General features: G+C 33.4%; 1 protein-coding gene across 1 annotated transcript in view; it reads right to left on the reverse strand.

Annotated features, from left to right (window-relative positions):
- Positions 1-26,483, reverse strand: part of SOS2 (SOS Ras/Rho guanine nucleotide exchange factor 2) — an 81,731-nt gene that overhangs the window by 32,992 nt on the left and 22,256 nt on the right. The window contains exons 5-9 of the mRNA XM_019725650.3: positions 19,326-19,529; positions 16,557-16,700; positions 13,795-13,905; positions 9,077-9,175; positions 293-420 (exon numbers count right to left, since the gene is read on the reverse strand). Of these exons, the coding sequence (XP_019581209.1) occupies positions 293-420; positions 9,077-9,175; positions 13,795-13,905; positions 16,557-16,700; positions 19,326-19,529 (686 nt within the window). The remainder of the gene's footprint in view (positions 1-292; positions 421-9,076; positions 9,176-13,794; positions 13,906-16,556; positions 16,701-19,325; positions 19,530-26,483) is intronic.

Below are 26,483 nucleotides of genomic sequence, written 5' to 3' on the forward strand. Positions count from 1 at the left end.
AATTATACAAAATATTATTAAATATATCTTTTTAAATTTTATTACATATATCTTAATATGAAAATGCCAACTTTAAAAGACTAAAAGACACAAGAAAAAGTAAAACAAAAGTGTAACTTTTAACACGTTGCGTACGGCGGGGTTTAAATCCCTCGTGAAGATTCTCGTGATCCGCACGCAAAGTGTTAAAAATGCACTATCATTGTAAGTAACACTTCTTGAGAAAACCAGGCATCAGTTGTAAATAAAATACTATGCAGAAGCATTCATATTTTCAACGGTTTGGAATTACCCAGGTCGGCGTCGAGGTGAATACTGCTTGTAAATTCGGTCCATACTACCTTGGAGATTCATGAGAGCTGTAATAGCTTGGTTCAAACATTCTTTGTCTTCTTCTTCTTCACTACATGCTTTCAATTGCTAAGAAAAACCAAAAAGAAAAAATAAACCTGCATTGTTCAATTCTTTCCCTTTCTCGTAATTAGAGGAACATAAATAAATATTACAAATTCTAGCTGAATTTTAAATATACTTAATAAAAACAGCTATAATTTCATATAGTTACGCATACTTCCTGAGCCCTTAAACCAAACCTCTTTCTACATATGTATTAGGTTGGTGCAAAAGTAATTGCAGTTTTTGCAATTATTTTCAACCCTTTAAACCGCAATAACTTTTGCACCAACCTATAAATACAGTACAGATATAAAGTCCTATTACCATAGCAATCAGAAAAAGAAGCAAGTGTGATAACCATTTGGACATTTTCCAGATATATAAAAACACTTCAAAACATGAAGCTTAAAAGTGACTTTTATTTATTAATTATGAATAGAAAAATAAGATAAACATGCAAATTATTTCATATTCTCTAATAATTAAATTCTTGTTTTAGAGATTTCTAAAAGCTTGAATATCTGTTATACAATATAATCAAGTTGTTAACTTTAGCATGTCAATCCATCAAAACTTTTCTGAAAACAGCACCTCACAAAGGATTCAACTGATATTTTTCACAACGTAAAATTCAACCAGTCTAGCAAATATCAAGAAACCATGAAAGTTAATATTGTACTTTATTAATCCTTAGAAATAAGGTTTATATACTGCATTATTAATCTTAACTTTGGCTTTATTTATCCAAAAATCTCTCTTATATCTCACTCTCAAAAGGGAAGAAAGTTTACATTATAATATATAATTCAGATTGGATGATGCTCCAATGTTTTAATTTGTTTGACAGAAGAATTCAAAATGGAGCATTATATATATAGAGAGAGAGAGATTACAGGGATATATTTATGCAAGAATATAGAAAAATTATAATCACTTCTTTCAAACAAATTTTAAAAATTTAAATATATTTCATGATCTTAAACTACTGTGTTTCCCTGAAAATAAGACCTAGCCAGACAATCAGCTCTAATGCGTCTTTTGGAGCAAAAATTAATATAAGAGCCGGTCTTATATAAGACCCGGTATTTATTATAACATAGTATAGTATATATGACTGGGTCTTACAGCAAAATAAGACCGGGTCTTATATTAATTTTTGCTCCAAAAGACGCATTAGAGCTGATTGTCCAGCTAGGTCTTATTTTTGGGGAAACACGGTACCTTACAAGAAATTTTGTGACAAATTCTCTTTCTATTCCAAGAACAACTGGAAAACCATTCAGCAATGGCTCCCCTTCCTCCTCAAGAAACTGAATGGATATTGTTTGAATACTAGGTCCATTACCTCTCATTTCTATATTCTAGAAATTATTCTCTATATGGAGCACAGAGCCATCTGATATTTTCCAAGATACTTTCAATCAAATCAAAAGATTTGCAATATAAATAATTTAAGTGACTATCATTAGAAAACCTTAATCTCAAGGTTAAGAAATGAAAAATTGAAAGGATGAAGGAAAAAAATACAAAATACTGGAAGTTTAAAAAAGGATCAGTAGTTGATCATTCATTCTGACTTCTAAAGGTGAAAATCACTACCAAATCACTTATGCAATTTTAAAGGTTTCTTATACAAAGATTCTTCTCAGCTCCACTCAATTTCCTTAGTAAATATGGGTATTCTTGATATAAAATACTTAAAATACAGGTTTTTTGTTCTTACTGCTTTTATTGATTCAAATTTCCAAATTATCACTAATAATGATATTCTACCAAAATCAGAACTATTTTTCAACTTAGGTGTATGAGGATACTAAATTCTATCTAGTCGGTCTTCAGGATGCTCAAACTCCTCCGTATAAATGGCCATGTCATTTTTAAATATCCATGTAATAATTACAGGCCATCAAAGAAATAAAACTTCAAGCTATTTAAAGCGTAAGATTTTCTGGTGATATCAGTATATAAAACAATGGCTCTGTTTGGTATAACCTTAGTCCAATAATTTGCTAAATATTTGTTGAATTTTCAGAAGAATAAACATCAGATTAATGAATATCCAAGCTAATTCCCTACAGACATTTAGAAAGAATATATTCTAAGCATTTACACTGACAGAAATTACCACACTGAACTACTTGCAAATTACTCATGCTCTTTCACACCCCTATGGCTTTCTACCGCTTCTTATCCACCTGGTGAATTTAGCCCCTGTGATACAGTTGAAATGCCGCCTCCCTATGAAGCTCTTCCCTTTCCCCGACCTCTTAAATTTTCCTTTTGAAATAGTATCAAATTTATAGAAAAGCTGTAAAAATAATACAAATAATTCCTGATACTCTGAGTCACCAATTTTTAACATTGCATCATTTTGTGTGTAAGTGTATGTGCACCATTTTCCCCCCTGAACTATCTAAGAGTAGTTTGTAATACTATCCTTTCAGTTCCTTGCTGAGGAAGAGAAACCATTGCTAAATGGTTCTGAGATTGTTTTTGGAATATGAGGAAAACTCAAATGTATCATCAATTACTCTCAAACAGTATCATTCCCATTTACTCCTTTAATATTTCAGCAGTAAGTCTTAGAACAAAGATATTCTTTCACACTATAGTGATCAACTTCTGGATATTTAACATTGGTAAAGTTCTATGACCTAATTTACAGTGCATATCCAATTTTGTCAATATCCTAATCATGTCCTTTAGGGCAATTTCCCTTCCAATACAGTATCCAATGTTGCACTTAGGGGACATGTTTCTATTGTCTCTTTGAATCTGAATAGTTCCTCACCATTTGTCTTTCATAATAAATAACACACACATACACCAGAATAGTAGGATAAACCCCTATCTAGCTAACGCCCATATGAATTTTTCTAACTTCCCTAGACAGAGTTAGTTACTCCTGCTTCAGTGATCCCATATTACTACTTATACTAGGCACTTACATTGCAATTATTTGCTGTTCAACCTCTTCACTAAACCATGAACTCTTTAAATACGGGGATATGTTTTATTCATTTTTAGTATAGCACCTGCAAATGGTAGGCTCACAATAAGGTAATTAGATGAGTGGCTACTATACAAATACTTACAATTTTGTTAATTGTTTAGACAAATAACAAACATTTATTGAACTCTTATTCTGTGCATCTTATTCTTATTCTGAACTCTTATTCTTTATGCATTCGCTTAATCTTTGTTACAACTCTGTAAGATAGGTACTATAATTACACACATTACAGACAAAGAAACTGAGGCACAGAGAGATTGAGTAATCCACCCAAGATGAGTGGGAAAGTTTGTATTCAAACCTGGAACTCTGACTCCAGGGTCCATACTTTTTCCCACACTACTACACTGCCTGTCTACAATGACACCAGGTACAATTATGCAAAGTACTGGTTTATGTCTAAGTCTGGTGACCATGAGTTGAAAGGGATCCCATGTTAAAAATAAACTGGATAATTACAGTTTAAGAAATATAAAGAAGTGTGCTTTAGAAAAGAGGTAAAAGAGAATAAATACGCTTGCAATATGCAAACTAAGTAATAAAGTGGTAGTGATCTCTCATTAATGTGTAATATCTTACGAAATTGACTAAAGAATATATTCTTTACTTACCTGATAATCATTATTCTCATTAACTGTCTGTAAGTGTGCCCTGTCCAAGATTTTACACTTCATGTAAGTTTTGTCTTAACTCTATAAGCCTTCACTGAAATATTTGCCATGCTTCTCTTGAATTCCTATAAAATGCTATTATCTATACTACATGTGCCTAAAGCAAGGGAAATTTTAATAAATTATGAACTTGTCTACAATTCATTATACTGGGAGTTCAGTTTAGATGTGAAATAATGTATATCATCAATTCTATTTTGGTAACAATAAACTCTCTAGTTTCATAAAAATAGAATTTTTGTAATTTGGTGGGAAATTCAACTCATTAAAACCTACCACTTCCTATTAAGATTTAACGTAATTTAAGATAAAGTTCTCTTGAGAGGAGAATTTTTATTCTTTCCATTACTAAATTTACAGGGAATGACCAGAGAGTTAGAGAGTAAAAGAACGTTACTTGGCTTTAAATAAAACAATTCTGAAGTGAAAGACTAGGTATGCTCTTAATAACAGAAGGATAAACATACATTTTTCTTCTTAGACTAGAAGAAGTACATTATAAAGTTATTATAAATAATGAAATGATTTTTTTCCTTCTCCCCTTACATAAGGACTGAAATATATGTTACGAAAGAAATCTAAAATTTATGAGGAAAAAAACAGAAAATGAAAGCAGTTAGTGATTAACCCCCAAAGGATTTAAATTTGAAAAGAAAAAAGAAACATATTACCTATAAAATGGACTTTACAGTCCTGCTATGAATAAGAATAATCCAACAAGGTACTGTAAAATAATTTCAAGTAAACTATATATGATAGCCTATCATTTCCTAATATAGTTGTTTCTCTATCTGTTTATCATAAATTCTGATTCTGGGAAGTGAAACTCAAATAATATCATAAATGCTATGTCCACAAATAAATCTCCCTTTGGTATATAGTTGAAGCAGGTACTTCAATAAAATTAAAACTGCTCCAGAATTTTGTTTTCTATTTCCAAAGGAATGTGACAGCCTTAAGTGACACTGGTCTAGCCTTCTCTCTTATGGTTCTCACCCCAAAGTGAGCATAACATGAAATTTCTTTTGGATGAGTACTTGAAAGCAAACAGTATCATCAATTAATTGCCCAAAAAGGCAATCTACAGAATGGGAGAAATACTTGCAAATGATATATTTGATAAGGTATTAATAACAAAAATACAAACAACCCAAATAAAAAATGGACAAAAGACTTGAATAGACATTTCTCCAAAGAAGATATACAAATAACAACAAGAACATGAAAAGATGTTCACCATCACTAATTATTAGGGAAATGAAAATCCAAACCACAATGAGATACCACCTCACATCCATTAGATAGCTACTATCAAAAACAGAAATAACGAGTGTTGGCAAGGATATGGAGAAACTGGCACCGTTGTACACTGTTGGTGGGGATGAAAATGGTGTGGCTGCTATGAAACACAGTAGTGTCTCCTCAAAAAATTAACAGTAGAATTACCATATGATCCAGTAATTTCATTTCTGGGTATATATTCAAATGAACTGACAATAGAGTGTCAAGGAGATATTTACACACCCACATTCATAGCAGCATTATTTATAATAGCAAAAAAGTAGAAGCAACCCAAGTGTCCAATGACACTGGTTACATAACAATATACGAGTACTTAACACAACTGAACTGTACACTTAAAATGGTTAAGAAGGCAAGTTTCATATTATATATTTTTACCACAACTAAAAATAAATAAAATGCTTTTAAAAACCAACAGTATCACAATCAGAACAGACATAAAGTCATTTTTCATCTGCCCATGTGCTAAGCCATGTATTTCGAATTAACACTTATTAGTGTTTTCAAACTACATGTCCATTAGATCACAATCTTTTTTTAAAAAAAGAAATGGAATATAACAGTGTACTGCATGAAATGCTAAGAAGCAACATTTCATGGAACTGTGTGTGTGTGTGTGTGTGTGTGTGTGTGTGTGTGTGTGTACAGTCATGATGCTAAATGTATTTCTTACTATGGATCATTCCCACTATATAACACACAGGGTGATTCCCATAGGAAAATAAATGCTATAAATAAAGTGGGCCCTTTCTAGAATATCTAGGCCCTTCGAATCCCACTAATTGAATCATATGTTTACCAAGAATCAGTAGTTTATGCCAGTTGTGCTTATGCTGTAATTATGTAAATTACACATAAATTAAAGAAATAAAAGTATAAAAAAGATATTAATATGAAAACTCAATCGAATAATTTTAAAGGCAAGTCCCTTTAAAAAGGTATAGGGAAGATAACTGTAAAAGATTTGGAAAAATTGTAAAAACCTAGGTTTCTGCCTCAGATTGCTTTACAAACACCTTCAAGTTCATATACCACCTGAAAGAAATGGAAAATATAAATCATAGAAGATAATTTTTGTGACTTAAGCCAGAAAGATTCATATTTAAAGAAAAGGTTTTACCCTAAATCAACAGATTAGAATATAAATACATGTAAGTGTTCATTTGTAGAGGTTTTGTGTGTATGCTTATTAAAATGAAATGTAAGATTTCTTTTTATGATTCTTTGCTTCATTTTAATTAATTGAACAACTACTAATCCCAATCACAATGGCTAAAAGCACTTAGAGTACAGTGATTAACTGGTGGCAAAAGGAACTCTGGCCTCAGGATAAGTCAAGCCATCATAGTTAATGTCCTGATCTGAAACGCAGACCTTGGGGATTTAAAAAACCAATCATCCAGACAGAGGTAAACATAATCTTCAATTATAGTCAAACTGGGATTTTTAAATGTTGGCAAACATTCGAAGACAACTATAAGATTAATGACAGGACTTCCAATTAGACATGAACATTATCTAAAAAAATTTAGGAATCCAAATATTCAAGGGGCTGCCAATGGATTATTCATATGAAGTCTACAATCCTCCTTATAAATTCTTTATCGATCCATTAAGTCTCTATGGAGATACACAAAATCAAGTTGCTCATCTATTTGTGCACAAAAGCTAGTGAGCTCCAGCATCACACACTATGTGTAATATGACTCCACAAAAAGAATTCTTGAGGTAGGTATTTATTAGAAATCATCAAATAAATACCTTGCCTAGATGCCTACAAAATACGGAGTTATTCTGGCTTTTATTTCATTATTATTATTAATGAGTTAGATAAAGTCTGAACAGGTTGTCTAAATCAACAACCTGGTATCCTAAAGGAGAGGTACAAAATATTCAAGCAGAAAGGCCTTGCTTACAAAAAGCAATAAAAAAGTTGGGAAAGAAAATTGTACTGAGCAAGGTATGTTGAAATAACAATAGAAAAGGGGAATAATCTGAAATTAGGCAAAAGTCCTCAGATGTTAGCTGGAGTCAATGAAGATCAGTAGCTATGATGTAGAGAAATGAGAACGGATGGTCCCCAGAAAATCTCCATCTCTCCATATGCCCATTTGGTATCTTAAAGATCAAAGGAAAGTGCATATGGAACCTCAAGTAGAAAAAGAAATACTCAACGAATTCTGATACCTGTCCAAAGGCAGCAGATACTCTTTTGTAACTAGGTAGTAGTGCTTTAAGGCTTCAAAGAATTAATAATAAAGAGAAATAACCTATATCTCATCAGTGCAACTATAATCCTTAGAGTAAATATGCAATATACTCAGGTTTAATTAATGCACAGCAACAAGAACAGAAATATGGAATGCAAAGACAAACCACAGATGATATTTAAAATGGCAAAAGACTTAAGTAACTCCACAAAAGGTTATCCCAAAAGCCAACGAACATATACCCACGATCATTAATAATCAAGGAAATACAGATTAAAACCACCAGAGACGATTACAAATACACCAGATGACAGAAATTTAAATTTAAAAATATGAAAATATACATAAAGAGTGACATCTCATCCATTCTGGTAGGAATGTAAACTGTACAACCCACTTTGGAAAACTGCTTGGCATTGTCCATTAAATTTGAAAATATGCGCATCTTATGACCAAGCAGTTCCATCCCTGAGTATATACTCTAGAGAAATAAAATGTATGCACGTGTGTACCAAGAGATATGTACAAGAATGTCCACACCAAGTGTTATTAGTAATAGCACAACACTGTTCGACCAGAAAGAATAAATAAATCATGGTTTATTCAAACAGGAAGAAAATTAAACTGGAACATACAACATCATCAATGAATCTTACAAATATAACATTAACAGAAGATACAAGACACAAAATATATACAATTTGATCTCATTTATATAAAGCTCAGAAACGGGCTATATATGTAGTTTAATGATATACCTAGGTGGTTAAACTAGAAAAAAAAGCAAGGAAGTAACCGCCATTAATGTCAGGGTAGTGGTTTACTACCTCTGGTGTGTTTACACATTATATTTATTTATTATATAACACATTTATGTTTCTATTATGGTCTATTACATACATTTCTCTAAGTATGTAATGTATCATAATAAAGTTTATACTATATATTAGAACCTTTAGGCATATATTTTTATGTTTACTGATCTTTGAAAAGAGTTCAAGTTTTATCATAATTTTAAAAAAATATGTTGCTTGGGTCCTAACTAAGAGAGGAACAATACTATACTGCATGGAAAAACACGTCAATTTTAAAAGTGCGTTTCTTAATAAGTTAAAACAAGATGGAAATTTATACATAAAAGTTATTGATCACTCATTTAAAATAAGAGTTAAAACACTGTTTCTGTGTGTCTCCAAACACGAATTTTAAAAATTTAACTTTTCATAATGTTAGTACTTTGAGATTATATATTATGAAATGACAGATAAAGATACATTTTCCTGTCTCTATCTACCACTTGGAAATAATATGAAGATAAGTAAAAAAGGTAGGCTTTTCTCCATGGTCCGTGGAAAGAAGGTAGACATTTATTTTATTTTTACGAATAAAATATTAAAAAATAATATGATCATATCAAACACTAGTTTTTAAGCCTGATAAATGCCAAGTACTTTTGGTTCAAAAAGCTTTTTGGTTCACCTTACCTTTAATAATTCAAAATAGTGCCAACAATGATACACTGGCACCAGCATAAGGCGTGGAAGGACATAACGAACTGCCTCTTTAAAACCATCAGCAATGGACTGCAAAGCAAAAAAGATGTAATATTGTATCTCTGATATCAAGGATATATAACAGCAGTGTCTAACAGAAATAGCTTTTAAAAATACAAGATACGGACTTATCAAAACTATAATGGAAAACATTCTATATTAAAATGGAAGTGCTATCAAGTTTTTTTTCTCCTTTTATTCCTTTAAGTTATTAGATAACTACATACATTTCTTCATCTCTTATATGGCTAAAATAACTTTTACAATAGTCCCCTCAGCTTTTCTTCAAGTTTTAGGTTCTACATACTTTAAAGGAATTTTGAAAAGCTATGTACCTTCTTGCACATTTTTATGCCACCACTTGGAATGTTTTAATTTTAAGTAGTTGCAAAGAATGTATTTTGGGGGATGCTGTATGTATACTGTGGATATGATTTAAATATATTTAACCAAACAATGATTAAATAAGTTTCAGATTTAGCTCACGTATGAAAAATGTCTGTCATACAGACATTGACAAAGCCAATCTTCATTGTCAAAATAAACAGATCAGACTTAATTTCTGCAAAAAATCTGATTTCATTCTTAAATTCAAATATACATGTTGATGTCACAATCTTAAATATAGAAAGCATTCGTAAGAACCTAAAATAATACACCCAGGTATGAGAACTTTATTTTTCAAGTCTCCCTCACCTTTATCCCAATGTCCAATGAATAATACAGTACTTTTCTAAAAAATTAGTATTTACCTTTGTTATAACCATCTCACATCTTAATTCTTAGATATGATAAGACACAGGTAGAGAGCACCTGCCATTTCAGCTACCAAGAGTTTTTAACAATCAAGAGTTCTCTTGGAATACTTTTGCTTTGCAGTCAATGAACTTGCTATATTGTGATTTGTAAGCTATTTGATCTTTATCACAGTTGTGACTCACAGCTCCCACAAACTCTTGGAATTTCCTAAGTTTTGAGAGTGGTAAAGTGTCTTTTGTTATGTTAATGAGATTACTTTTTGACCCCACCCACGGATGGGGGCTAGTTTCCAGGAGAATCAACCCCTGTGATTAGAAGTCTGGAATTTTCAGTCCCACTGCCTGACTTCTGGGGACGTGAGAGGGGTTGGAGACTGAGCTCAATTGTCAGTGGCCAACGACTTAGTCAACCATGATTATATAATGAAACCCCCATAAATACCCAGAAAGACAGCTCTTTGCCTTTTCGGAGAGCTTCCAAGTTGGAGAACCAGAATGCTTCCATGTGCCACCAAGCTGGGGCCCCAAGCTCCATGAAGACATAAGCTCTTTTGTTTGAGATTTCACTCTATGTGACTCTTCATCTGGCTGTTGATTCATATCCTTTAATATCCTTTTCCTTTAATACCAGGATGCCAAAAAAGTATATACAGGTAGACACTTTGGTCAACGTTGCTCAAGCAGTAGTTTGCCATAATCAGAAGTGTCTGGACGCTGATGGTAACCACTTTGAGCACCTCTTGTAATTGCAGAAGTCAAACGTGATTTGTATTCATCTTTTGTTATCGGCATACATTGAGTATTACAATTTTAATACAGTGTTTCTTTCTTAAAATGTGTATACATGTTTTTGGCACCCTCCTCTGTCTACTTTTATAATAAATCAGTAATCTAGTAAGTAAAATGTTTCTCTGAGTTCTGTGAGCCTTTTTAGCAAAATGAACCCAAGCAGAGAGTCATTGGAACCTCCAATCTATACCTAGTTGGCCAGATAAGAGCCTGGGCTTGTGGTTGGCCTCTGAAGTAAGAGAGTAAGAGAGTAAGAGAGTGAGAGAGAGGGAGGGAGGGAGGGAAGGAGGGAGGGAGGGAGAGAGAGGGGGAGAGGGGGGGGAGAGAGAGAGAGAGAAAGAGAGAGAGAGAGAGAGAGAGAGAGAGAGAGAGAGAGAGAGAGAGAGTTGACGCACGGGTGCATGTGTGCAAGACGTGGTGGCCCCCCAGCAGGGAGCACAGTATGGTAGGACTGAACCCTTAACCTGTAGAATCTGATTCTATCTCTGGGTACACAATGTCAGAATTAAGTTGAGTTCTTGCTGGTGTCTCAGAATTTGTTGGGGGGTAAGAAGAACTCCCTCCCTATGTTGGAATTGGGTCCAGGAAACCCATTCACAACTCTATTTCGGGAGCAATATATTTTTTTTCCCCTGACTGGTGCCCTGGAAGTTTTTACACTTTGGATCAATGCATAATGGGAAATTCCATATGGCGATAGATAATATGTGAGAGAAATTGGAAAAGAGAATGCAAAAACACAAACAAGGTAGCTGGCAGACTAGAAACTGATTCCCTTAAAGTTATCTGTACCCTTATATTACCTGAAAGTGTACAGCTAAGGTTACATATGTCCCAGTTTTGAAAACTAATAGTCTGTAGAATAAATGCTTTTCTAAAATTTGCAAGAGAGTTAAAAGTCACTCATGATTTTAAATGTAATTAAGGTTGACTTATTTAAATTGTTATTTCTTATCAGATTAATAACAACAGCAATATATAATATGAAGAAATAATCTAATATGCTGCTTTTAAAATATATCCTCATAGGTAAAATATTCCCATAATTCTTATATATTGTTAATTGAAGTTAAATTATAATTTGTTCAATAGATTCAACAACTATTAATTGGGCCAGAGCTCATATTCTTAAAATGTGCTATACACAACTTAAGAAGTTTTATTACTTTTCTAAATGAACCATTACTTCACCTTTTTCAAGTTAATACAAGTGTGTTTGGCCTATGAAAAGGGGCTTTATCTAACTTTCAATAGCTTACATAATTGAACCCTAAACATTCAGAATTACTAATAAAATAGAAATGAAACAAGAAACGTTGTGAGTGCTTTTAATGAGTATGCAAAGATATTATAGGCAGGTTGTCCAATTTAACATTGTTTACTGTATGGTGTATGTCTATATACAAGATTTAACTTAAAAAAGTACTCCTTCGGGTAGGCTGGATGGCTTAGTTGGTTAGAGTGCGAGCGCTGAACAACAGGGTTGCCGGTTCGATTCCCACATGTGCCAGTGAGCTGTGCTCCCTGCAACTACACTGAAGACAACAAACTGCCACTGAGCTTCCGGAGAGGTGGCGGATGGCTCAGTTGGTTAGAGCCTGAGCTCTCAAAAACAAGGTTGTTGGTTCAATTCCTGCATGGGATGGTGGGCTGCACCCCCTGCAACTAAAGATTGAAAACAGCGACTGGACTTGGAGCTGAGCTGTGCCCTCCATAACTAGATTGAAGGACAATGACTTGGAGCTGATGGGCCCTGGAGAAACACACTGTTCCCCAATTAAAAAAGAAAAAAAAAGTACTCCTTTGTTGAAGTAAATCTTGAGAAGTTAAGTGTAATTTTTATTCCAAATTGGCAAGTTTCTGAGTAGGAATAGAAGAAGATAATAATGGGAACACAGTAAAGAAGGCACGGAAAAGATGGTAAGCTCAGTTTTGAACATACATATTTCAAGCGCCTGTGGGATATCTAAGAAGTTAGTTACTTCAAAAGGCAGGTAGTTATATTAAAGTGTACACACACACACACACACACACACACACACACACACACACACAGTGCTCAAAAGAGAGTTAGGGCTTGAAAATACAAATAGGAAGTCATCAGCATATAGGCAGCAACTAAAGCAAAAGTCACTCAAGAAGAGCATTAGAGGGACAGAGAATCAGGGGCTAATAGTAGAAATTGAATGATACCTGCAATTAAAGAGACTGAGAAGAAGAAATGAGAGAAGATAAAAATTAAAGCATCATGGGAGCCAAAAGGACAGGGAGACTAACAAATATAATACTACAGACATAAATAAGGAATCAAAAATGTCCACTGGATTTGGTGGTTAAGTTCATTATCAGGGCAATTTTTAGTGTTATATCCTGATTAGGACACAGATGTTAGCAGTATAATGAAGAATTGTAAAAAGTAATATGAAGACTACAAATGGGGAAAAAAAGGGACGTGATGAAAGCTTTATTTGCTTGTTTTAAGACAATAAAGACTTGACCATATTCATATGCTAAGGGAGAAGAGCTGGTCTAGATTTAGGAAATTTCTACAGCAATAAGTATGTAGTCAAGAATCATCGATACCAATGTAACCCTTGTTTAGTGTTGAAAAAGTAAAAATATAAATTTCATCTGTCTCTCTCCAATTCCATTTTATCTTACTGCATTACTGAACACTTAACTTGCATACTTCCTATTAATATATTTATCTCCTTTAAAATATAGGCCTGACAGAGAAATCAGTATGAGTATACAGAAGGATAGTTTCCACTCTTTATGATTTCAGTTCTATCTTGTTGGGAATAAGAACCTAAAATAGCTCTCCATATTCATCTCTATATCCCAGATGTAAAATGTGACAGATTTTTCTGGTCAATCAGTATTTGTGATGGTATTCTATAAAAGATTTCTACATTGAGAACAGATTAGTTTTTTCAATCTAAAATAGGCTTATAACAGATTTCGAATGACTGGTGAAATATTTCCTCAGTTACTTTCTGAAAGGATTCTAGAATTATAAATATTTGGAGGATAAGATGGTGAAATATTTCTTTAGTTGCTTTATATATAAAAAAATAATAACAACATTCAATTTAAGTTTACCTGAAAGTGTAGAGCCACGGCAGGTCTGGCCATCAACTTATTGAAATGGTCATTAAATTTTGGTGAAAGAATGTCCTGCGATAAGGTTTCATAAGGATCAAACGCTTGCTCCTATTTTTGTAAAACAAGAAAATGTGTTAGGTTTAAAAGTATATCTTTTCTACTAATAATGGAACAGATTACTTAATGGCAATTTTTTATTCAAGTCCTAAACTAGGTTTCAGAACTTTCTGCTCTCTACTTTTCAGGGACAAACAATAACGATGGCTGTAACTGGAAAAATTTTTAAATGTAAGTAATGACCTTGAACTATAGATGACAAGAAGCTACTGGTCTTAAAACTGATTTTGTGGTAACAAGTATGAGACTATTAAAATGCTTATGTACATTTATCCCCAATAAAGGAAAAGTGTATTCATTAGTAAGAGAAAGTTGGGTTTTCAAATTTCAATTAGGCTTATCTAGGTTGAAATTAAGTTTACACTTAGGATACTTTCTAAGGAGGCAAAAAGTGATACCACTGTTTTATCCACTTGACACTTTTCAAAATTAGGAAAAGCAAAGACTAATGTACTCAAAGCAGAAACTGCCCAATTTTTGTCCAATGTTTATATTTAAATTCCTATTATTTGGAAATAATCAATATCCCCAATGATTAGTTAGAACCCAGAAATTTGTTTCATTTTTGTATTTTAAAAATATAATATGTTTTTCAGAAATAACAAATATTGGCGAGGATGCAGAGAAATTGAAACCCTTGTCCACTGCAAGTGGTAGTGTAAAACGGTATAGCCTCTGTGGAAAACAGTTTGACAGTTCTTCAAAAAGCTAAACAAAGAATTACCATATGAACCAGCAATTTCACTCCTTAGGTATGTACCCAAAATAACTGAAAATGGACTCAAACAGATACGTGTATGCCAATGTTCCTGCAGCATTATTCACAACAGCCAAAAGGTGGAAAAAACACTAGTGTCTATCAACAAATAACTGGATAAACTAAAAGCGATATATACATACAATGAACTATTCTCAACCATAGAAGGGATGGAGTTCTGACACGCGCTAGGACATGGACAGACCTTAAAACCATGCTAAGTAAAATAAGCAGTCACAAAAGAATAAATATTGTTTGATTCTACTTACATCAAATATCTAGTATCGCAAATTCATAGAGACAAAGTAGATTAGAGGTTATCGGGGTTGGAGGGAGGGAAGAGTAGTGAGCTGTTTCTTAATCAGTAAAGTTTCTGTTTGGGGTGATGGAAAAGTTTTGGAAATAGATAGTGGTAATGATTGTATAATATTGTGGATTTAATTAATGCCACTGAAATGTATACTTAAAAATATTTAAAATGGCAATTTTGTTATATATATTTTACCACAACAAAAAACAAAAATTAGAAAATACATTGCTTCTGAACCGTGATATCTTTAAGAGTACAGCAGGCAACCAAACTACAAATTAACATGCCAAGATATCACAATATAAAAATTTTCTAATAAGAATCAAAGCTGAATATTTTGGTTAGGCATCAGTAACTGAATATATCTATACTATCAGTTTCATTGTCTACAAAATAGATGTAATAAAAGTGATGCATAGTTTCAGAAAAATATATAGAGAGATTATAAAATCAGGAAATTTACATGACATCTAAAGAAAGCACTTTTAAAGCCCTGTTTTCCAAATAAATAAAAATGGCCAATGAGTGAAAAGATGTTCAACATCATTTGTTTAATTTTAAAAAAGGAAAATTAAAGAACAAAGAAATACTGGGGTTTTTTTTTCCTAGTAGACTGGCAAAAATTAATGGGATAATACCCAGAGTTAGTGAAGGTGTTGCAAAAAAAGAAGGCCAGCATATAGAAGTTATTTGAAAGTAAATTTGGCAAAATGTTTCAAAGCTCTAAAAACCTACCTAGTCTTTAGTACTATAATTCCTCTCTAGGAATATATCCTAAAATAATTACTAGGCTATGAAGGCATAGTATGAATATGTTTGTTGCAATATTATTTACAACAACCAAAAGGGAAACAACCTACATGCTTAGCAACAGTAGACAGTTAAAATATGTTACAGTGTTTCCATAATATGGTACTATTCAGACTTTAAAAATTGTATTGAAGTATATTTATTAACATGGAAAATGTTCGTTATATACTTACTGAGAAAAAGCAGATAATAAAAGAGTAAGATCTTATTTTTATAAGTACACATAGGGTTTTGCATGTATGTGTAGAAAATAACTAACAATAAGTAAATATTATAAGGATAACATCTCTGGGTATTGGAAAATGAGTGATTTTCTTTTCATTTATATTTGCCTCTCTTTGTGAATACTTTTACAACGAGCTGTATTACTTTTATAATCATTTAAGACAACAAAATGATTTTCACTTTGGAAACAAAATTAAAATATAAAGTTCCTTTTCAATTTTTGGAAATTAAGATTAAAATCCACAAAAGCTAAACAACATGATCGATAACATTTCTTTCACCTTAAATGCACTCGCCATTTAAAAAAAATCTTAAAATGTACTATTTTATCAACTTTCACTTAAATATTATTATAAATACACTATCAAGTGTCATTATTTATAAATACAATGTAATTTTAGTTGGCTATTGGTTGAATCTTAAGTATTTTTTTATACTAGCCAGCGGTGTCTTCTAATTTTCACAAAGAATATATTACTAAATTTCTTACTACCTCATTTAATATTTAAATGAGAATGTAAAGTAGTTTTGTAAACTTACTTCTGCCAAGTCTTCAAAACAGCTGCCAGCTAAGGGATGAGGACTGCTTTCATCAGTCATTTCAACTGTGTCTTCAATCAAACCTAAAAGTTTTACAGTCAACTCATGTATATCTGAAATGTTACTGAAAATCTTTTCTATGTCCTGAAAAAAGAAAAAGAAAGGTTAAGACGTGAGGTTGAGAATTTTGTTTAAAAGTTACTAAATATAGATAAATAATGTGTTTCACCCAATCACATACTACTATATTCCAAAACATATATTCCAAAACATAGCAAAAGTCAATCACAAATAAGGAAGAGGAATAAACCTGTTGGATAATACACAGTACATTTACTGGAAAACATAGATTCTAGATATTTTAAATTTATTTTTCAATTACTGTTGACATACATTATTATTAGTTTCAGGTGCACAACACAGCAATTAGACATTTACATACCTTACAAAGTGCACATCCTAATAATTCTAGTACCCATCTGACACCATACAGTTATTACAATATTATTGACTATTTCCTAAGCTGTATTTTACATCCCCATGACTATTTTTATAACTGGCAATTTGTACTTCTTAATCCCTTTCACATTTTTCACCCATTCCCCACTCCCCTCCCATTTGGCAACCATCAATTTGTTCTTTGCATCTATGAGTTTCTGTTTTGTCTTTTGGATTCCACATACATGCAAAATCATATGATATTTGTCTTTCTCTGTCTGACTTATTTCACTTAGCTATTACCCTCTAGGTTCATCCATATTGTTACAAATAGTAAGATTTCATTCTTTTTCATGGTTGAGGAATATTTCATTGTATATATGTACCACATCATCTTTATTCAAGCAACCATTGAAGGATACTTAGATTGTTTCCATGTCTTGGCTACCATGAAGAAGGTTCCAGTGAACATAAGGGTACATATATCTTTACAAATAAATGTTTCTTTTTCAGGTAGATATCCAGAAGCAGCATTGCTGGGTCGTATGGTGGCTCTATTAATTTTTTGAGGAAACTCCATACCGTTTTCTATAGTGGCTGTATGAATTTTTATTCCCACCAGCAGTGTATGAGGGTTCCTTTTTCTCTACATCCTTTCCAACACTTGTTATTTCTTGTCTTATTGACAATAGCCATTCTAACAGGTGTGAGGTAGTATCTCATTGTGGTTTTGATTTGCATTTCCCTTGTATTAATAGCTAGTGAAGTTGAGCATTTTTTCAAATATCTGTTGGCCGTTTGTATGTCTTCTTGGGAAAAGTGTCTATTCAGGTCCTCTGCTCATTTTTAAATTGGACTGTGTTTTTGTTCTTGTTGAGTTATATGAATTCTTTTATATATTTTGGTTATTGGCCCCTTATCGGAGGTATCATTTGCAATTATCTTCTCCCATTTGATGTGTTTCCTTTTTGTTTTATGATTTCTTTTGTTGTGCAGAAATTTTTTAGTTTGATGTAGTCCCATTCATTTATTTTTACCTTTGGGGTCAAGTTCACAAAAGCCCCTCTGAGACCAAGGTCTGTAAGTTTAGTACCTATGTTTTCTTCTATGTATTTTGTTTCACGTCTTATGTTTAAGACTTTAATCAATTTTGAGTTAATTTTCGTGTATGGTGTCAAAACAGCAGTCTAGCTTCATTCTTTTGCATGTGGCTTTCCAATTTTCCCAACACCATTTATGAAGAGGCTTTCCTTTCTGCATTGTGTTTTTGGCTCCTTTGTCAAAAATTAGTTACCCGTGCTCACTTCGGCAGCACATATACTAAAAATTAGTTACCTGTTTAACTGTGGGTTTATTTCTGGGCTCTCAATTCTTCCATTGGTCTGAGTGAGCTTTGTAGTATAATTTGAAGTCAGGGAGTGGCTTTTTTTTTTCCCCTCAAGATTGCTTTGGTTATTCAGGGTCTTTCATGGTTCCATACAAATTTGATGGTTTTCCATTTCTTTGAAAAATGCCATTGGGATTTTGATGGGGATTGCACTAAATATATATATTGCTTTAGGTAAATTTACGCTGATTCTTCCAATCCATGAACATGGAATCTCTCTCCATTTCTTTGTGTTGTCTTCAATTTCTTTCAACAAGGTATTGTAGTTTTTGGTGTAGTTTTGGCCTTCTTTCCTTTAAGTTTATTCCTAGGTATTTTATCCTTTTTGCTGCAATTGCAAATGGAATTGTTTCCTTCATTTCTTTTTCTGATATTTCATTGTTAGTATACAGAGAAAAATCTTTTTTTAAAAAAGAGTATTTGTCTATCGGATTCTTTAGAGTTGATTTTAGAAGCCACGAAAGAAAAAGATGGACAAAGTTCTCTGGATCCCCATCCTACTCACCCCACTCCCACCCAGTCTTTCCAATAGAGAAACTCTGCCTTTGTTTACGTGACATTCTGCATAAACTTTCATTCTTAAAAAGTTCCACCCACTGTTAAAATTTTAAACTATTGTCTTAAGGTACCTACAAAAAGACAGGGAAAGCATGTTTTTTTCTAGACCATACATCTTTTTCACCGTCTTCAAATGAATGATTACAAATCTTAAATACTGCATAGCACAAAAAGATTTCATTCCAGTATAATGCCCGTTTCTCATTTTGTGTCTAATTTTCATTGTCACCATACTTTTACATTAGTATAAACATTCACATATTTTAAAATCCCACAAATAATACATAAAAGAATATTTTTGTTTTGCATATAGTTACTATTTATGGTTTTAAGCTGCTGTTTGACTTTTGGGACAGACAGAATTTCAAACTCAAATAGGTACTTACGGAAGGTTTAAACAGCTTTTTGTCAGAAAGAAAGGCTTCTCGAAACACTTTTATAATCATATTTAGTTCCCGCAGATACTGTCTTTCTTCTGCAATTTCAGTTCTGACAAGGTCATAATAGTTTAATTCACCTGAAGAACTAGGTTCATCTTCACAGAGAGAAATCAAACCTATGTCATCCTGATCAAACATGTCCATCAAAACCTGAGAAATAAATCAATAATGCATAAACTTATTTTCCTTACTTTTATAAAACCACTTCAAAGTACTTGCAATTAAAACACTAAATAATGAGAGTTGTGTGTATTATAGGCTAATACATACATGAAAAAATTCAAAATAAGAGAAATTGAAAAGTTGAAGGGGAAATCCAAATATTTCTGGAAATAAGATAAACCTAATAGTGAAATATATACGTGTGTGTGATACATACACATACATATTTAATAGCAAAAAAGAGCATAACTTTGGAGAACAATCCGAGCCAAAATACTAGTACAGCCACTTACTCATCTGTGATTACAGACGTTTCTTTTAAAAGTCAGATTCCTTATATACAAAAGATGAAAGAATTAAATGAGGTAATGTATATAAAATGCATACTACTATGTCTGGCAAATAGAAGGCACTCTAAATGGTAGTTGCTTGTCCTATATACTATAAGGATGGTTGTATGTACTTGGGTAGAGTTCAAAAGAGGAAAAATGAAATGGTACTGTGGTAGTGGCACACAATAGATTAAAAGTGTGATAGTTTGATGCATATTTACTATATCAACTACTGTTATTAAATTCATTTGTTAAAACCAAGCATCCCACAGATGCTTAAATTGCTAAAGCAACAATTTCCCCTTTCGGAGAATAGTAAAGATTGCTACTGTGGATTTATGTCAACCAACCCACAAGAACTAGCTGTCAATCAAAAGCCATAAGAAATAGGTGACCATACTTTTTAGAATTAAAAATAGTTAATAAAGAAAAATTGGACCTACTTAATTATATATTCAAGACTGACTGAAAACTACTTTCTTAGAGTTCAGGAAAAAAGGCATAATCCCAAAAAGGAAGCTCCAAAAAGTAAAACAACTTCAAAGGGATGAGAGGAAATTCTGACAACATACAGAGATATTAATTTATTCATTCATTCTGAAATTGTTCTGATCTACTGATCACCAGAAACTGTGCCAGATATTGGTAAAATATAGCAATGAACCAAATAAACAGGGACCCTACCCTCCTGATCCTGTTGAATCTAACTTAGAACTATTTCTTAAATGTGGTCAGTTTTTTTCCATCCCATTTCATGCTTTAGATTAGACTATTAAGCAATCACCATCTCTTAAAAGGATACTCAAGTTCTGCAATATAATCTCACTGCCACTGGTCTTCCGAGTCCCATTTCCAAAAATTTGTTCCTAAAACCAAATGTGTGTCATACCATACATAAAAATGATACTGGATTTCCTTGCCTTTAGCATAAAATGCTAACTTTGTAAGGATAAAGGCCGTTCACAATCTAATGCTAATCCATGTCCCTAGCCTCACCTGTGACACTCTGAAATCACCCTCCTCCTCACTGCCCCTCCATACAACTCACTTTCTTGCCACTGAACATCGTCAGCCCCAGTTCTTAGCAATTCAGATCTCTAAACAAACCTCTGGGGCTGCACAGGGAATTAGCTGATGAAATCTGATTTTAACCATACATGCAAAAGAATGAAAGACATGACGTAGACTAGATCTATCTTTCCTATCAGACAGTTTTAAAGTAGTCCATACTTGCTTTCTTGAACTTACTCTCATTCACTTCTCAAGCCCATTACTCTATTCAAACTGTTCGCTAATGATTTCCTGGCATCTTCTGACTTGTTTTCTGTAGTTACTGACACAGCTGACAACAAAACTTTTTTCCTCTGGCTTCTGATATATCCTTGTCAGTGGGGCCTCCTTTTCAACCACCCCAGCTTCTGCACCACAGCTGCAGGGTTCCGTTTTTGGACCTGTTGGTCCCGCAACACCAAAGTCCTGAATGTAAATGCTACAAGGGTCAGGCAGGTAGTAACATCGTAATAAATAAGAAGTAGTGAGGGGGTGTGGCAAAATGGAAGGTGTGTGCATCTGTATAGGAAGGGCACTGTTAAATGCCAGCTATTTGGTCAGGTTTTTTGTTTTCTTTTTTTTTCAAAAAAGCATGAGATTTAGATTTTTATATAAAATTTTCAGGTTTGTAAATATAGATGGCAAATAACTAAGAAAAAAATTTTTTAAATAGAATTACATTGTTTTTATTTTTTTTAAACTTTTTATTGGGGAATATTGGGGAACAGTGTGTTTTTTCTAGGGCACATCAGCTCCAAGTCAAGTCATTGTCCTTCAGTCTAGTTGTGGAGGGCACAGCTCTCTTAGCAGCAGGGGGCACAGCCCATCATCCCATGTAGGAATTGAACCAGCAAACTTGCTGGTAAGAGCTTGTGGCATTCTAACCAACTGAGCCATCCAGCCGCCCCTCAAAATTTTAAGAAACAAACCTGGAACCCTGTTCACTAGCAGGCCACCAGTCTGACACATCTGCTGTACTTTCTCCTAAGTGAGCTCATCTTCTTAGATGCTTTCCAATTACTAAGTAGATGATAATGACTCCTTAAATGTTTACGTCTAGACTCAGCATCTCTCTTAACTCTTGACAAGTGTTATGAAAGGCTTGCTAGTTATCTTCCTGTCTGACCAAACCTATACATGTATACTCCACCTCAGAATCACTAATAATAACATCACCTACTTGGTCATCATAACTAGAAAACCTGTCATTACTCTAGACTTACCACTTCTCCTTTTACATCAAATCAATCCCCACATCCTATTAACTTTAATTCAGAAATATCTCTTAAATCTGGTCAGTTCCTTGTATTCTTCTCTACCTAGAATGTTTTCCTTTAATAGCACATTTATTTATATGACAGACACCTACCATTTTCATCACTTAGCTCAAATGTCATTTTCTTTGTATAGCTTTTCTCACTCTCCCTGACTCTCCTCTCAGTCTTTCGCACTGGCTTCAGTCCTCTATTAGCAATCTTCTCTCTTTTCTATATAAGTGCTTAACTTGTATTGAAATTTCTAAGGATTAAAACCATGATCTCATCTTAAAATCCACAGCATCTGACACACAGTAAATGCACAAAAGATAAATTGCTGGGGAAAACCCCCCACATGTATTACATATGTTTGTAAACTATTAGACTTGTGTAAAAAAAGCTATGGCCCAAATGAATTAAGGATCAGAAAAAAAATGTTAGGACAATAAAAAGCATTTTTGGTCATGTTCATAAGACGGACAATAAAGAAGTACAGCCAGTTATTGGAACACATGGAGTAATATTACCACGCGTTAAAAAACATAGAACTCAACTCTTATTACATCTAGGCTTAGAGAAGTAAACTTCAGAACAGCTCTGTGCTCTTATTCTATTCCCTTTCTTATACATTAATTTTCCTCTTAAGCACATATGTTCTATTTTTCCACTCTGAATACAATTTTCCTTAATAGTGACAAGTATAGTAAGGGTTGAGCTACACAATTCTTTCCTGTGATCGTCTTAAGTATTCTCAGCAATCTTTGATGTGACAGAATACCTCACATAGTCAAATGTTGCTTTTATTTTTAAATGTAAAGAAAAAAGGTTGATTCCAAAGTTCCCTAGCTGGCAAATTAAATGACCTTTACTAGCAAATTATATAGATCCCTAGAAATCATTTAGTCAAATAGTTTATTAAACAGATGGTTCGTGAGCTCTTCAAATGGAGATCACTAGAAAGTTTAAATTTACTAAGATCACACCCTGGCACACTATTCTCATTATTCCACTCACACGACTAGACCCACAAACAATCCTAATTTTAAGCTAAGCATATGACAGTCTCTTGAGACAAACTTGGAATCAAGGAAGAAAAGGACAGGCAAACTATAGCCCATGGGCTATATCATGCTCACTGCAACAGTTTTACTAGAACACAGCCCACACTCATTCGTTTATGGCCTCCTTCCTGTTATAAAAACAAAGATGAGTAGTTGCAAGAGAGACTGTATGGCCCATAAAGCCTAAAATATTTGCCCTCTGGTCCTTTATAGATAAAGATTGTTGACTGGTAACTTAGACAAGAGGTGAAACAGTAGCTGACTAGAAGATCATAATGGAAAAAAAAAAGTGGTAATTTATTTCTAGAAGGATGCCTCTAATAACGTGAGAAATCTCATTTCTTATATACTGTTTTTTCCAATATTTTTAATAAATAATTCCAACTAAAACTAAGTTTCTCAGATTTGCATACGTTTCAAAAAGCTGGGTAGGATATCGAAAATGCTGAATGACAAAATTAGATTTTTATAATATCTTGGTATGCTGGAGCATAGTCTCAGTAACAGTATGAAATGTTCTGGGGACAAATTTGATTTGAAACTTACATAAAAAAATCAACAGCGAGTTGTAAGAAGTCAAAGACCACAAGTTGTAAGAAATCAAAGACATAACATAATAGTACCTCATGTGAAAAGTCCTAGGGAGTTTATACCTCTGCAAACTCAATAAGTAAGCAGAGTGAAATAGGTGTCAAAAACATTAATGCTGAAATTATAAAAGAATAACATAAAGAAGGAAGGCATTTCACTGTAATCTGTGTTAGTCAGACCAAATCTAGATTGTCTTAGTTTCAGAAATCAAAGGCTAACAGCAATACAACAGGGAGATCAGAAAATCATATTACATGAAAACTGTTTCTTAAAGTCTCAAAAGGTAGATTTAGTGCATAAAAACTGCTTCAAATAACTGAATAACTTATTCTGAAAAGCAGTTTGATCTTATTTAATGTAATTCAGAAGACAGAATTAGAATTAATGAATGAAAATTAATAGAGAAGTCAACTTTAATTTTGTATGAGAAACACATTTCACCTAATTAGAATTTTATAAAAATGGATGAACATTTTTGTAAGAAACGAGTTCCTTAGCCCAAACACGCTATGTGATGCTTTGTCAATTGGTTGTGATGATTTGGTCTCTTGTAATTTTGAAACTGTATAATTGTTTAGAATTGCTTTTGCCTTTAAAAAGAATCACGGAAAAAGTGCACCTCAAATATGGTACGAAGTCTCTCCTCTCCACAGTTACTCAAAAATTATGTCCAAGGCTAATGGATGGGAGAAGCAGGGGCAGCAAATAAGGTAGGAATCCCTGCAGGGTGAGGGTGGGGAAAAACTGGGTGGCCCATCTCAGGGTGACAGATTCTGAAGACAGTAAGGAGGGTATTTGTAGTGAGGGACACAACCTGACACAGGATGTTAGATTAGAGATCAACTGGGGTAAGAGACTATACATATGACAGGGCAGCTCTCAGTGAAGGGTGGCGGAGGTGGTCAACAGCAGCAGGCCAACATGGGATTGTCAGATCTTGAGCTGGAGAACAGAGTGCATACAAAGGGGAGGAGTGGTTTCTAAGCTAAAATAGAGTTAAGGAGGGTCCCTACACCAGTAGGGGAAGAGAGGTCTGCTGGGAGATTAGATACATAGGAGAACTGATCAAGTAAGAAAATATATTAAGAAAAATGGGAGCCAAGTTTCTTACTATCAGAGAAGGGATACAAATATGAAAAGGGGGAGTTAAATGAACCTGTGATAATGGATTTGGTTTGGAGAGATTCTGTGAGATCTCATAAAAATAAGAATTAAATTTAGATGAATGTGTGTGTGTGTATGTGTATCATATATATATATATATATATATATATATATATATATATATATATATATATATATGATACACACACACTCACAAATATCTATATCAATACATGTATCTATATCTATATCCCCTAACTTTAGCATCTAAAAGACCAGACCAGTGACACTCAAATAGCAATAAGCTCACCTAGCACTCAGATCTTGGTTTCTAAATACCATTCTCCACTAAAAGCAACCAGGATTTTTAAGAAAACAACTAAGTCCAGGCTTGAGTAGCAGGTAAAAACAAGTTGAACCTAGAATATCTTGTGTTAAAAGAAAGTGTTCAAAGAATGACAGGGACAGAGAAGCCAACTTAAAGGGGCTCTCACCCTCCAAAACTGGTGCAATTTGAGTATCACAGTAAATAACAAAGTAATGGATTATGACCCATTGAATAAAATAAGACCAAGAGCCTATATTAAAATAAACAAATGAATAAATTTAAAGTGTGATAAGAAATGAAATATTTACACAGTCTCAAAGGATTCCACAAAATATTTGTAATTACAAATGGGGAAAGAGTACTTCAAAGTAGGAAACCTGTCAGGCAACCCCTTAATTAAGTGATCAAAGTAAATATCACCAGTAATGGGACACATCGAAATTGTGTGCTATGTGAGAAAATGCAATGAGAAGAACACAGCATCACTTCTGTGATATTCTTGCCAGATCCATACCCTGAATCTAATCAAGAGAAAACACCAGAAAAAACCTAAAGTAAAGGGCATTTTAAACAATAATTGGTGTAATACTTAAAAGTGTCAAGGTCATAAAAGTTAAGGAAAGTGAGGAACTGTTTTAGTCTGAAGAAAAAGATTCATGACTACTAAATGCAATACATGGTTCTGGACTGGATCATTTTGTTATAAAGGACATCATTGGGACAACTGGCAAAATTTGAATGGGGTGTAGGATTAGATGGTATAATATATCAACGTAAATTTCCTGGATTTTTGATTGTCATACTGTGGTTATGTAGGGAGAATGTTTTCATTTGTAGGACATTAAACTATGTTGGCAACTTACTCTCAAGTGGTCTGAGAACAGGCAATTTTACTAGAAGTCTGAGATAAACACAAACTATGAAAAAAAACCATGTAATCGTAACTTTAGAAGTCAAAATAGAAACAAGAAGGAATTCTGTTACTATGAATTTTAAATGAAAAACCATTTTTGAGACTATAGCATACCACAGTGGCTATCAATCATAACTGCTCATCAGAATCACCTGAAATTTGAAAAGACTGAGGCGTGGACGCCCCACCCAGGCCAAGTAAATGAGAATCTCTGGGGGTGAAACGCAGGTGTTAGTGTTCTTTCAAAGCTTCCTGGCATGCAGTCAAAGTAGAGAACCACTGGCACATGCCAGGTCCTGGGGGTCCT

This window comes from Rhinolophus sinicus, chromosome 3, assembly GCF_057876585.1.
Source record: "Rhinolophus sinicus isolate RSI-liver-muscle chromosome 3, RSI-T2T, whole genome shotgun sequence".
In the NCBI taxonomy this organism is placed as follows: Eukaryota; Metazoa; Chordata; class Mammalia; order Chiroptera; family Rhinolophidae; genus Rhinolophus; species Rhinolophus sinicus.